Source organism: Miniopterus schreibersii (genome assembly GCF_964146895.1).
Source record: "Miniopterus schreibersii genome assembly, chromosome: 3".
In the NCBI taxonomy this organism is placed as follows: Eukaryota; Metazoa; Chordata; class Mammalia; order Chiroptera; family Miniopteridae; genus Miniopterus; species Miniopterus schreibersii.
Window position 1 is genome coordinate 67,658,330 of NC_138103.1, and position 15,116 is coordinate 67,673,445.

The 15,116-nt window shown below is 35.7% G+C and overlaps 1 protein-coding gene across 6 annotated transcripts in view; it reads left to right on the forward strand.

The window, feature by feature from the left end:
• The window catches only part of FAM169A (family with sequence similarity 169 member A), a 46,538-nt gene that overhangs the window by 8,387 nt on the left and 23,035 nt on the right, over positions 1-15,116 (forward strand). For 5 of the 6 annotated variants that reach the window (XM_081133344.1, XM_081133343.1, XM_081133342.1 and 2 more), the window contains exons 2-5: positions 4,322-4,456; positions 5,722-5,821; positions 6,136-6,221; positions 8,181-8,352. In XM_081133344.1, the coding sequence (XP_080989470.1) occupies positions 4,325-4,456; positions 5,722-5,821; positions 6,136-6,221; positions 8,181-8,352 (490 nt within the window). In that variant the 5' untranslated portion in view covers positions 4,322-4,324. Of the gene's footprint in view, positions 1-4,321; positions 4,457-5,721; positions 5,822-6,135; positions 6,222-8,180; positions 8,353-15,116 lie in introns of those variants that run through there. The other variant, XM_081133346.1, reaches the window with a different exon arrangement.

Sequence of the window (15,116 nt, forward strand, 5' to 3'; positions counted from 1 at the left end):
TCTCTTAACTAGTGTCCTAATTATGCTTTTTCTCCCATCTGCTGTTGACCATTTGTTTTGTGTATTTGGTTTCATCTAAAATTTTAATCTTCATTAGAATTGTTTTAGATCTGACTTGAGAACATAATGTTCTATTTCTTTAGTTTGCTTTTGCATATTGACTTTGATAGAGATACAAAGATTTGCCCAAAATAACAAATAAGCTTCCTTTCAATAGAGCTACTGTTTTATTTTGATACTTTTCTAACTATAACATCTTAATTTATGTAAGCTTCTGGTTGCTCTCTCTTGAAAGTCACAGTTTTTTTTTTCTGTTTTATAATTGGCTGGAAATCCCATAGCATTGCTTTTATAAATGTTTCACAAATTTTTCTTGCTTTCTCCTTTTATTTAGACATTTATGTTTACTAACAGATAGGATATTTTTGTGTATTCTATTTCTAGGTTTTGATTTTAAAAATTTAAAAAATCAATTTGATTAAAAAATACATATTTGTATAAAATTAGACTCCCAATCATGTACACCAGGTTTTAAAGTCCTTACGACCAGGATTTCAGATGATGATAAAAAATAAGTTTCTCATTATCATCGTATCTTCAAAATTCAGAAAAATATTTTTAGCGCTGGCTGGGTGGCTCAGTTGGTTGGAGCGTCGTCCTGTACACCAAAAGGTTTTGGGCTCGATTTCTGGTCAGGGTGCATGCCTAGGTTGTGGGTTCAATCCCTGGTTGGAGCTCCTACGGGAGGCCACTGATCAACTGATCAGCGTTTCTCTCACACATCGATATTTCTCTCTCTCTCTCCCCCTTACCCTTACTAAAAATCAATAAAAACATACCTTCGGGTGAGTATTAAAAAATAAATAAAAATTTATTTAAAAAAATTTATATTTAACTATATATAACTGTTAGTATATGTCTGTCCTGACTTTTACATGTTGATCTCATATTTTCATTAGGTTTTCAGTTTCTTGCCTACTAATACATTTGTTGTGATAAAATAGATGTGACAAAATTCTTCTCTGAAGAATGACTTCAGAGACAAATAAATTTTTATTTTCTCAACTGTTTTTCTTCTGCCTTTTCCCTTTATTATTTTTTAAGTCAAAATTGAAGAGGTTATTGACAAATATAGTAGTTGGGCCCTGCGGTTTTTATTTTGGGTAAATATGAAGTAGGGAAGTTTTACAACAAAATAACCTATGCTAGTTTTATGTCTTCTTTAAGAACTAGTAGCGTAGATTTTGGTATAGATCGTATGTTTATTTTTATTTTTATGTTTTTAATCCTCACCAGAGAATATTTTTCCCATTGCTTTTCAAAGAGTGGAAGGGGCAGAGAGAGAGGGAGAAACATGGATGTGAGAGACACATTGATTGCTTGCCTCCCGCACAAGCCCTAACCAGGGATCGAGCCTGCAGCCGAGAGGTACATGCCCGTGGCTGGAATTGAACCCGGGACCCTTCGGTCCGCAGGTCGATGCTCTAATCACTGAGCCAGACCGGCTAGGGTGATCATATGTTTATTTTTTATTTAAGTCCTTTTAAAAATACATCTTTATTGTTAAAAGTATTACAGATGTCCCCTTTCCCCCCCATTTGCCCCATCCACCCCGCCTCCCAGGCCTTCACCTCAATGTTGTCTGTGCCCACGGGTTATGCACATACGCCTGGAAGTTCTTTGGTTGATCTCTCCCCGGCCACCCGCCCCCTCCTTCCCTCTCAGATTGGTCAGTCTGTTCCATGCGTCCATGCCTCTGGATCTATTTTGTTTCTCAGTTTATTTTGTTCATTAGATTCCACACATAAGTGAGATCATGTGATAGTTGTCTTTCTCTGACTGGCTTATTTTGCTCAGCATAATACTCTCCAGTTCCTTTTTATCATGGAAATCTTCAAGAGTACACAAATCAGAATCCCCCACAATGCATCTCATTGCTATGTCTCTTAAGTGGTTTTTTTTGGTTTGTTTTTAATCTTCACCTGAGGATATTTTTTCTATTGTTTTCTGAGAGAATGAAGGAGAGGGAAGGGGAGTGGGGGGAGGGGGGAGAGAAAGAGGGAGAAGCATCATGTGAGAGATGCACGTTGACGGGCCCCACTGTGCCCCAGCCGGAGTCAGGGAGCAAACCAACAACCCAGGTACATGCCCTTGACTGGGAATCAAACCCCAGACCCATCTGTGCACAGGCCGGCGTGCTAACCGTTGGATACACCTGCCAGGGCTTAAGTGTCTTAAGGTTCATTAGTTTCCACTCTTTTCTTTAAACTCCATGCTGTATATTTATTGAAGAAACTGGGTTATTCTAAATTTGACTGGCTGCGTACTTAAGGTGTCATTTCACGTTTGTCCAATGGCTTGATTAGATTTGGATCAGGTTTTTCTTGTTCATCACATCCAGATGCATGTGTCTGTCTCACTTACTTTTAGATAGATGGGTTAGTGTGGGTATGCAGACCTAACACCATTGATTATTTATATATATTCACCAAAATACTCAAGCAGGAATGCTCAAAACAGCGCAAATGCCCATTAGCTGTAGAATGGATAAGTAAATTGTATTTGTATGTGATGGAATGAGTACCACAGCAATTAAAAAAACATTAACTGATGGACGCAACACTTGTGTTTCTCACAAATAAGGTTGAGTGAAAAGAGTTGACAAAATAGATGGTATCAGATATAAGAAGCTCACAAATGGGCAAAATTAATGTCCCATTTAAACATTGTAGTACAGACCAATGAAACAATACTGTCTATTATAAAGTCCTTTCTCCACTTAATGGAGATAGCTCCTTAATCATATACTCAGTTTACATGGCATTAGGGTCTGTTTCTGTATCTTGTTCCATTGGTATGTTCATTCCTATACCTGTATCACATTTAGTTACAGTTTAGTAACATGTTTGTTTTTCTTTTTATGTGTATATATTTATTGATTTCAGAGAGGAAGGGAGAGGGAGAGAGAGAGAGAAACAGTGATGAGGGAGTCATTGATCGGCTGCCTCCTGCACGATCCCCCCGAGGATCGAGCCCGCAACCCGAGCATGTGCCCTGACTGGGAATCGAATCGCGATCTCCTGGGTCCTAGGATCGATGCTCAGACGCTGAGCCATGCCGGCCAGGCAGTAACATGTTTTAATATCTGACAGGACTCGTATCTTTCTCCAGTCATTGCTCTGTCTTTTTAGGATTTTTCTAGCTTTTCTTCTATTTATTCTTTCAAATTAATTTTACAATCACCTTGTTTTTCTTTGGGGGGAAAAAAAATAAAACCCTAAAGGTATTTTCATTAGCATTGCATTAAATTAGTAGATCATTTTAGGGAGTACTGCTGTTTTTATGATGTTGAACCTTCCTTTCCTAGAATGTGGTTTGTCTTTCCTGTTCCCTTCTTTCAGGAATGTCGTATTCCTTATATAGGGTTTGTATTGTTTATTTTGTTAATTTTAAGCCCTTTATTTTTGCAGTTGTAAATGGGGTCTTCTTTTCTACTTTTACTTCATTTTTTTCATTCATGATTTCTTTTGCTGGTTATTATTGTACATATGAGGGTTTGATTTCTGTGTGTAACTATATCCTGCTGTTTTACTACATTGTCTTGTTTGGAATAGTTTTCCCATTGATTCTTTTGGGGTTTTCAATTACATATATTATTTGCAATTGGGGTAGAGATAGTTCCACATACACCCATACCCAAGTGTTATGCCTCTAGGTTAATTGTACTGGTGAGTACCTATATAATGTTATACAAGGTGGAGTCATTTTCCTGACTTCAGTGGGAAAATGTTTAGTGTTTTCCCATTAAGGTGCTGGTTTTTGTTTTTTTTAGAACAGCTCCATTTATGAGAGAGGTAATTTACATATATAACATTTACTCATTGCAACTGTACAATTCAATGATGTTTTTAAAGTAAATTTGTATGGTGTAGCAACCATCACTACAGTGCAGTTATAGAACATTTCTATTCCAAAAAGTTTCCTTCTCCCCTTTTATAATGACTTGTAATGTTAACAGGTATATGTGTATATATCTTTGTGTGTGTTTATATGTAAATTCTATACCTGTATAAGTATATTTATATCATTTAAAGAATTACCATTAATTCCTGTTTTCTTTTTAACTCAAATGAATAATATTTAAAAGTTTTCTTTTTGACATATATTAAGTTAGCAAGCCAAGTTGTAGCCTGGCTTGGCATAGTGAAAAAGAGCTCTCTACAATGAAATGTTGAAACATTACTATAAAAAGTTTTTTGATGAGAAAAGGAAGCTAGCATTTCATATTCTGAAACATCTTGTCCCATGTTGTTTCTTCAAGAGGATGGCATTCCCTGTGGACATGCTGGATAATTGCAGTCACGAGGAATTGGAAAATTCTGCCGAAGATTATATGTCAGACCTAAGGTGTGGGGACCCTGAAAATCCTGAGCGTTTTTCTCTTCTCAATATTACGGTAAGGTGTTCTGTGGTGATTTTTATTAGTCTTTTCAGTTGAGTTTATACATAGAATGAGTACCCTTTTATTTTTTATCATTTTATTTTATTTATTTATTTATTTAAAATATATATTGATTTCAGAGAGAGGAAAGGAGAGGGAGAGAGAGAGATAGAAACATCAATGATGAGAGAGTCATTGATCGGCTGCAGCCCGCAATACGGGCATATGCCCTGACCGGGAATTGAACCCCTGTCGCCTGGATCCTAGGTCAATGCTCAACCACTGAGCCACGCCCGGCCGGGCTATTTTTTATCATTTTAAAGTGTTAAGTAACACTTTTGAAATTTGTGTCAGAAGACATCAGTGAAATGGATAAAAATTCTGATTGGTTAGTACAGTATAGTAGCATGATCAGGTTTTAAAAAGAAATGCTACAGGTTATTGCTTAATATTTGTGTTGTGCCTTTAGAATTAAGTAGTTTACCAATTTTCCTAAGACTGGTTACCATATTTGAGCTAACTCAGTTAAATTTTCTTTAGATTTGGAATTTGTGATATTAGAATTTTTTTTTTAATAAAAAATCAGCAAATCACTAAATTACACAATTTTGTGTCACAGACCTTCCCTTTTCTAAAATATTAAAATGAAACTTTCAAATTAGAAAGCTGTGGTATCTTGTAATACATCCTTAGAATTGGAATCATGAGAATTCCACTGTGAACTTGATGGTATGCAAATTCTCCGACCTCTAGGCCTTAGATTTTTCTTCTGGAAAATTATGTTGATGTAAAGGATTCTTGAAGTTTCCTCTAGTACCAGTATTTTATAATTCTCTGAATTGCAATATTGCCTGTAAATGAGGGATTAGTGTTGGATTGATGAAGCAGAAAAATTTTAAAGTATTGTATGTATCTCCAAAAGATAGGAAAAAAATTTACCTGTCTGGTATCTTTTACTAGAAATTAGAATCCCCTTCCCCTCTAATAGTCTAAATAACAGATGAAAACTATAGTTGTTTTAATGACTTTATGGATCATATCATTGTTTCATTTTTATTTAGACTTGTGGCTCCTTAAACTTTCATTTTTCCAAGATAATAATCTTCCTGCAAAAGGGAATTTTGATTTACTTTTTTTTAGACTAGAAATATCTCTATGAAATGAAGTTACATAATTAGCATTAATGGAGGAAAAGTTAATATTTTGGTAGCATCATGGTGTTTTTGTCCTATATTTTCTTAACATACTCTTCATTAATTTTTAATTAATTTTCATTTCAGATCCCCATTAGCCTGTCAAATGTAGGCTTTGTACCTCTTTATGGTGGAGACCAGACCCAGAAAATTCTTGCTCTTTTTTCACCTGAGGACTCACTCACAGGTCTCTTTTTTGCTTAATCTTTAAGACTGAGGAGTTTTTCTCCAAACAATTAGAAATTTGTTAAATGGTAACTACATGAAGGAATTTAAAAAAAGAAAACTGTTTCAAACTATAAATTTAGGGAAATATAATTCTTAATTGCTTACAATTAAATGTTTAATTAGTGAAATAAAAATGGTATAAATGGGGCGACGTTGTATTATAAAAGTATGGGTATACTTAAGGGTATCTGTATAAAACCTTACAAAATGGTAATGTTACGTACTTGAAGACTTAAGACTTAAATGTTAATATTATCATTTATTCTGTTTTAGCTGTGGCATTTTACCTTGCTGATCAGTGGTGGGCTATTGATGATATTGTGAAAACATCTGTCCCTTCTAGAGAGGGGCTTAAGCAGGTAATAAGATCCTATAATTTTAAGCCTTTCTTGGCCATCTCACAAGTATGTTTCTCATAGACAGTGATAGTTTTTGAAGTTACTGAGCTCTTCTCCATTTTATTATAACCAGGTTATATTAAACCCTTAGAGTTTCATTGTTCTAAAGGTGTGTGAGAGTTGGGTGAGGAAGAATGAATGCTTATGGGTTACTTGAACTGTAGTCACCCATAGCAACTTTAGCTTCTGATTTTCTTGTTAGGTAGAGAAAAAGCTAGTTCTCTCTGTGTGTGGTCGCTTAGGTTCTCTGTCTCTAGGAGACACTGACCAGGAAACTTGCTTATCAGCAGGGCCATGTTGGGAGGTTCTCAGCAACATACTGCAAAACTTTCTCTTTTTTCTGCCCTGGTCACCATTTCATAAACTTAGAAGAAGATGTGTCAATTCTGCATGCCACAGTGCTGAATGGAAGAACCAGCCTGTGAAAGGCAGAATTAAGAAACAAAAAGGAAGGATCTAACAAGATGAAAATAAATAGGGATAAATGTAAAGTAGTGCCCACAGGCTAAAAAAATTGACTGCACCACGTATCCATGAAGAGCAAACTGAAAGAGCAGCACATATGAAAAAGAGTGGGCATGAGTTAATTAGAAGTAAAAGGTTAGCAAGAAAGCTTATTTAAAAACCTCAAGTTTATGCAGAAAAGCCCCATTGTCTTAGCAATATCTTCAATGTTTATATCTGTAATTATCTGCATGCCATCATGAAGACAGATATTAGGGATCTGGAACAATTTCAAAGATGGAGACTGGAATGGCAAAAGTACCCCAAATTGCATTAGATTAGTCTTTCAATTATTTAGCATTGGTATGAAATTCAGGGGAATATTATGGTTCTCTTCAGATATTTGTAGGCCTTGTGGCTCCAGAATAGCAAAGCATATCTTTGGGAAATAGATTTTTGCTCAGTATGAGGAAGAATTTTATGCTGATCAGAGCTGTTCAGGGGAGGAATGGGTTGCCTTAAAAGCCAACGAGCTTTGTCATTTCATGTGTTGTTTAGTATTGGAGATCTACTAGGGATGTTTTTGAGAATAGTGTGTGTATGGGTAATGCTTTCTCTCTCCACTTAGCTAATTAGAGGGCACTCTTGTTTCTCTTTAAGGAGTCTATGGATAGAACTCTTGTTTTTAGCAGTGAAAGATGGCTGTTGGGGAAAACCCTACTGTTTGATGTCAGAAAGTTGGTAAGGGGGGCCCTGTGATCATGTAGCCCTGCACGTAAGAAGTGCGGCTCAGTTTCCATTCTGTGATTACCCCAGGTATGTTTTCACTAGACTTCCCTGGTGCCACTGTCATCACTTGCCCGGCTGAGGAGTATATATGTGTGCGTGTGGCCAAGGGGGTGGGTATTCCTTATAGTTAGACAACAAAAACACAACTGTTAAATGAACATTTTACCTGGAAAAGAGAAGATTCCTTCCCCAGGAGCATTATTACAGCTTTGCTCATCAAATAAGGTAATTGGTCTTAATGCCTTCAGGGGATAACATGAAGCCTTTTTTCCTTTTTTTCTTTTTAATGTGGAGGCTGAACTGGGTGAAAAAGAGTTGAAACAGTAGAGGTGGTGGAGGCGGCAGTTAAGGTGGTTGAGACCTGCTCAGGGCAGCTGGAAGCAGAAAGAAAACGCTGAATGCTAAAGAGGAGATGCTGGGGATTGGTGCACTGGAAACTCGTTTTGCCTGTTTTAGAATTTTGCTGAGGCAGTATTCATCCATAATATGTGTGCATAGAAATGGATTGTTATTGGCATGGATGATTAGCTTTATCTCTGTGATGATGAAATGTTTCACAAATCATCTTGAATGTATTCAGAGTGCTCTGAATGCCAGTGTGGGTAGGACGAAGGGAGTGCGGTAAATAGCACCTCTCAGTTGGTGCCTATTGTAACTGTTGTGCCTGGTGTTCGACTCTTTTTGTAGGTGAGAACTCTTGGAGAGAGAGTGGTCCTGTATGTTCTGAATCGAATTATTTATAGAAAACAGGAAATGGAGAGAAGTGAGATCCCGTTCCTGTGTCATAGCAGTACTGATTATGCTAAGATTCTATGGAAAAAAGGAGAGGCCATTGGGTTTTACTCAGTTAAGCCTACAGGTGAGTCTAAATGTTATTTCAACTGTGTGTGATGGAAACCCCCTTTTCAGACCCCAACTGTATCAGTATCCCTTTTAAATGAATCTCGAGTATAAATTGAAGTGATTTTACTTAGTACTTTGGGGGAGAATATTTTGATTGAGCCTCAAATTTGTCCATCTTTTCCCATGTTCTTCCCTTTATTTAAAGGTCGTTTACTGTGATTCTGCTGTTACCACTATTTCTGGCTCCCTTTAAACTCTTGTTTAGCTGTGGATCCAAGTGCATACCCCTTTCTGCTTAGTGCCGCAGATTTAGCTTGACATATTAATAATTAGCAGCTTTGCTAATTACCATGAAAAACAGCTTTTGAAATTGTGAAATCTTCTAAAGTTTGTATTTCTGATCCTAAGACTCAACTATACCCTACTCCTAAGAGACCAGTGTAGCTTCATCTTGTTTGACCTGTTTTCCTGCTCACTTGCTGTCTAGATGTACTGGAGCCAGAAAGATCTAACCTGCTTACTCCATGTATACAAATTACCAAATAACAAAGTTGACCTTGTTCTGTACCTTGACCAAAAGACCTTTCTCTGACTGAGAACACTCACATTTTTCTGTCTTTTTTGCATTTCAAACCTTCCAAACTTAGCTCTTCTGGTCAGATCCAGTGTAAAGGTCATATGGAATTCACCGCTGATTTGAACAGTTGTGACCGGTATCTTAATCACATAATTGGTAACCATTTATGATGAGGTTATGCACACAGTCAGTAAAAGTAAGGCCACTTTTTCTCAACAATAAAAAACTGTGACCTAGAGTTTAAAATGGTTTTGTTGTTTAGTAAATACTTTGGTTCTCCTTTAATATTCTGTTTTATTCTTCTATAAATTTGAAATAAAATCAATGATTCATGTAACTCCAGAAAGAGATCATTATACAAGGACAGAATAATACTGTTTGTTAAATGGAAGCTTGCTACTGCATTGCATAAAAGGCATCACGTTGTTTTAAAACGTTTTAGCAAGTTTGGGGCTGAGGTGTGGTTTAATTTCTTTATGCTTTAATTTATGCAAGATAATTTTTATGGGAATGGCAGCTTTTCACTTTTCACTCTGGCTCCAGGGGAGTTTCCTATCTGAAATTAGCTCATAGATATTTCGAGCACATATTACTTTTTTCACTTTTTTGTTTAGAGCTTGCTTTAGACGAAAGACCCACAGTTAAAGGGCATAGCGTTCCCCTTCTAGTATTGATGATCAGCATTTGATTCCAGGAGTGTGTTCCTCTTCATTTTATGTACATTTGGGGTTCCTCCTCTCCTCTGAGACCTGACCTTTATTTTTGTTTGTTCTGGTTGTTAACTCAATTTTATATCTTGGAGCTTCCAAGTGCTACTTTTCTACCACTTTTAGTACCTTTGACACCTCTCTGCTAATTGCTTTACATCCTTACTATTTTTGTTCTCACTTTACGCTCTGGCTTTCCCCTACCAGATGATAGTGGAATTAGGTGTGCTTATACTAGCCTTTGGATCAGTAACCATTTAATTTAATCTGGAAATGCACATTTTTTTAACACAAAGGAAACCCAAACATAAAATGTTTTGGAAAAACTGTCCAAAACAAATACTAAAACACTTTGTGATAGAAGTACTTCCTACATACATATCAGAAAAAGAACTCTTTATTAAATAAAGTTCTAGTTGAGTGAAAGCCTTATGCAATCACTTATTACTTATGATTTTTTAATTAAATAGCAAAACAGTGAATGGGGATAATAGTTGGGACGTAAAAATAGGCTTTATATATAAAAGGAGGCTTTGTTTCTGAGGTTAAATTCTATTATAGTACAGTGAAACTTAAACTATGTAAATTCTTTTTTACCTGAAGTAAGAGATCACTGTGAGGGACTTATTGTTTGTTTATTTTTTGGGTTAGGTAGATGTCAGGTTATTAAAAATAGTTTTTTGCACTAGGTTATTGTGTGATATCTGACATAAAACTCTAAGCGAGCTCAGATTGAGTAACAACACCACTATGTCAAAAGGTTTTCTGGTCTTGTTTACAGTTATTAAACACTTTTATCTATAAAAATTAAAAAAAAAATAGGAATAGGGTTAATGCTGAACCTTGTCTCATTCTGGTAGTAAGTAATATTCATTCATGGACATATAAGTGAAAAAAAAGGTAAGCCCTATATTTTATTAAGAGGTGTATTTTCAGTAGAATTTAACTTTTTTGCTTACTGCTTAGTTTTTCAAATATATAATATACTTGTGTTTTGATCCATCATGTACTAAAATTAACTACAATGATAATTTAGAATTTCTTTTGGGTTGATACTTGGAACCTAATGGTCACAAGAAATTTAAAAATTTTATACTTATATACAGATATATTTTTACAGAGAATGATTGGATAATCAGTAAACTTTCACGTATAGAAATACATTATATAGGATAATAGTCTGTAGAATAAATATAATAGAAATAATAGTTCAGGTGGAAAAGGGAACAGTGTAGAATTTTGAGTGTTAAAGAATGATTAGTTCAATAGTAAAGGAATAGTTTATTCAATGCATGCTGACAGTCATAAAATTGATAATAGTTTTTAGGGTCCATTTGATACATTTAAAAGGTTAATGTAATAAATTTTGTTTTTCTTTAAGACAATATTGTTGGTTAATTGCAAAGGGAAAAATAGTAAATTTACATAGAGAATACTGGCAGACATCATGTTAACCAAACATCATGGTTAATATCACCAGGAATAAGACATACTAATATCATGGACCCCAGAAGGGCATAACATGGTATCTGTGGTATTTTTGCCCAAAATGCATAACCTCAATTTTATCATGAGAAAACACTAGACAAAGACAAATTGAAGGTTATTCTACAATATAACTGATTAGTAATCTCGAAAAGTATCAACATCATGAAAGACAAGAAAAGATGGAGGAATTACCAAAAACCAGAAATTAAGGAGACATTAAATGCATTATGGGATCCTAGATTAGATCCTGAAACAGAAAAAGAATATCAGTGGAAAAACTGGTGAAATTGGTATAAGATATGCAATTTAGTTAATAGTATTTTATCAGTGTTGACTTCCTGGTTTTGATAATAGTACTTGGCTCTGTGAGATGTTAACATTAGGGAAGCTGGGTGAAGGGTATATGGCAACCCTTTCTATATTTTTGCAACTTTTTATGAGTCTAAAATTATTTTTAAAATAAAGTTTTTAAAAAGTTGACATTGGTAATATGCTAGAAATTACATCCTTTATAATCATTGAAACTTAAGGTGAAAATTTTAGATGTTACCAAAGATATGTGAATACATGATATTTCAAAATTATTTAATGGTTACATGAGCAAGAAAGTTTCCTTTGAGGTATTTGTCTTGGCCAAGAAAAAAAAAATTGAAAATTACCAGTGTTAGTGGTAGCCCTGGGAAAGGTTTTAGCTGCATCATCTCTCCATGAAGCTCATTGTCAGCAACCACCACCACGCACACGGAACTTCTAATGTGCTTTTTAATCTCATTCCTAAGTATAAACAGCTTAGTTGGGGAAAGCCACTCGTGTGAAAGATGGAGATCAAAACAAAAAAGAATAAAAACTTTTTGAAAGAGATACTGCAAAAACAATAAACTCAATTTTTGGAAGGTGAGAGTAGAGTAGCTATTACATTCATTAAATGATGTATTAAAAGATCAAAGTTGAGGAAATTGATCAGAAAGGAGAGCAAAAAAGCAACAGTAAACCGTAAATGAGGGAAAATAGGAAAGAAAATATAAAAATTAGAGGAATGGTCTGAAGGACCATTAAGGATGTTTCAGAAGGAGAAAACAGAAACTGGGAGGGAAGAAATCGCCAATGAAATAATCCAAGAACATATCTCAGAACTACGGAACGTGCATTTCCAGTTTAAAAGGGCCCAATGAACATCCATCATGATGAATTAAAATAGACCCACACAGAGATCGATTATTATGAACTATCAGAACATCTGAAATAAAGAAAAGACTGTAAACCTCCAGCAAGTGAAAAATGTATACAAAGGATGAAGACTCAGATTGTATTTCTCAGCAGTAACACTGAATACCACAAGTGGCACAGTGGCTTTAAGATCCTGAGGGAAAGTGATTTCCAGTATAATTCAGTGCTCAAATTATCAGTGAAGTATGGGAGTAAAAGAAGGAAATTTTTAGATGGTTAATTAAAAAAAAAAATATCTCCACCATTTTTCAGGAAGCTAGTAAGTAGAGTTAATGCTCTACCAAAATAAGGAGATAAACCCAGAAAGAAAGATAACTGATCAGGAAACTAAGGAAAATATATCCCCATATCATAGTTATGTAATAGTCCTGGAGCAGCTCTGCCCAGATTAGTAACCACTAGCTTTAATTGGCCATTTAATGAAAATTAAAATTAAGTATAATTAAAAATTAAAATTTTCAATTATCCTAGCCACTTCGTATGTGTTCAGTAGCCACTTACAATGTGACTAGTGGCTACCACATTGAACAGAATATATATATACAATTTCATCATTAGAGAAGTTTTAGACAACCCTTTTCTAGAGATTGATCTAGATTGTAACAGGTCAGAAAGCTCTGGGACAGCCTGGCTGGGCAGCTCAGTTAATTGGAGTGTTGTCCCAGACACCAAAAGATTGCAGGTTTGATCCCTGGTTGGGGCATGTAGGGAAAGCAACTGATTGATGCTTCTCTCTAACATCCATGTTTCTCTGTCTGTCCCTAAAAATCAATAAAAACATATCCTTGGGTGAGGATTAAAAGAAAGCAAGCTCTGAAACATTGATTCAAGAATATGGAATACCTGATGTGTTTGAACCTATCAAAGTAGATTTACACAGTTATAGGAGGCTTTGGGGGATCAGAGGTCAGTAATAGTGACAAACCATTATTAAGGCAAATCAAAAAGCAGTGCAGGAAAAGATAAATGATCCTACTACATGGCTCAGTTGTCAAAAGTATATAAATGTATACACTCATAGTATAAATACTGAAAATTGATCTGACCAAATTACAAATCACTGTATTGGGGTAATGGCGTGGGGCATATTTAGGAAGTATGTTTATGGTGGAATTGGAATTAGAGTGAATTTATGTAACAGCTAAATAGTCATTTCCATACTCGGAAGTCGGTAGATTGTGCCTAAAATGGAAAAATCAAAAAGTAGTAAGTTATTTGGAGATGTGGAATTAAAAACCAAAAATATCAGTTAAACGATTTCAAAGTGCTGTTTTCTCGAGAATGGAGAATGTGTTTGTGTGTTTGGAGTAGGGAGGCAGTCAAAGGATTGCTTATTCCCCAAAGAGTCTTATAGGGCTATTGTACTGTAAACAATGTTCATGTAAAACTGATTAAAAACTGAGCATTTTATGAAATGGAACTATTCCCAGAGTCTTATTAATGTCTCACAAAACTAGCTGAACTTTATAAATCCTCATGGGACCTGTAGTGATCACATCCACCTGTCAAAAGAGCTGTTCTAACTAGAAAACTAAAAAAAACCCTCATAGCTTATGAAAAACAAAACAAAATAAAACAAGAATGCCCATTGTTATTTCAGTGGAAGCTGAAATTTGCCTTCTGTCAGGAAATAGAAAAGATGCAAATCTGTATAAAACAGGTATCACATTTTCGTGTAAACAAGTGGAGAGAGAAAGACAAAAGCTGAGGATACCATTAATAGTTGCTATTTTGGAAATGTCCATTATTTGGCTCCAAATGTAAACGACCTTGATCCAATTTGAAGACCCATATTTTGGGGAAAAGCACAATCAAAGAAGCATATAGAGGAAGCACAATCTAATCAACTACTATAAATCAGTTTGTTGACTCACTGTCGAAGGGACTTACGATCAGTACTAGGAGACCTGTTTTTGTAATCTCCATTTGAAATGACTTATAATGGGAGCACTGTTTCCCTTCATTTGCTAGTCAGCTTATGTTTTACTGAGCACTATATCTTTGATCTTCCCTATTTTTTTGGACAGATCACTCACTTCCTGTTCATTAAGGTCAGATTTCTGGCCCTGAGATGATCTTAAAGAATAACAAAGCTGTGATATAGAATGATAAGGATTGCTAGTATAGCTAAAAGCAAAACATAGCAGATGTTTTTGTTGGAAAAGGCTTGCCATTATATTTTAGGGCCTTGCGTCTGGTTAGATATAATACTTATTAAAGGAAATGAGCAAAGGAATGGGGGAGTCCCACACTACACTGTAGCTACCTGAAATGTGTCCTTGGGAAATGAGGTGGCCACTGTGTTTTCAGGTGAAGTCCTAGCCACCTATAAAAGCACGTGCTTTCTAGTAAGGGTTCTGTTTATTGGAGAGGTAGGGCTGACTCCATACGCAGTGGAGACACAAAGATGGAGGTCATTGCTTCAGGCCTCAAAGCACCAAAATGTGGATGACACAGAAACTGTAATCAGTCAGCAACTAGTCGTAATTCAGTTTGATAAGCACTGTATTTGAGGCATCGACAATAGTAGTCATTGAAGAGTGGAGCAGCTAATTTTGTCTGGAGGGAGGTGTCACCGAAAGTGGTATTTAATAGTACCTTTCTCAGTTGGAGCATCGTCCTGTGCACCAAAAGGTGGTGGGTTCAATTCTCAGTCAGGGCACATACCCAGGTTGCGGATTTGATCCCCAGTCGGGGTGCTTGTGGGAGGCAACTGACCGATGTTTCTCACATCTCTCTCTTTCTCTCTCTAAAAATCAATTTTTAAAAAAGTGCCTTTAT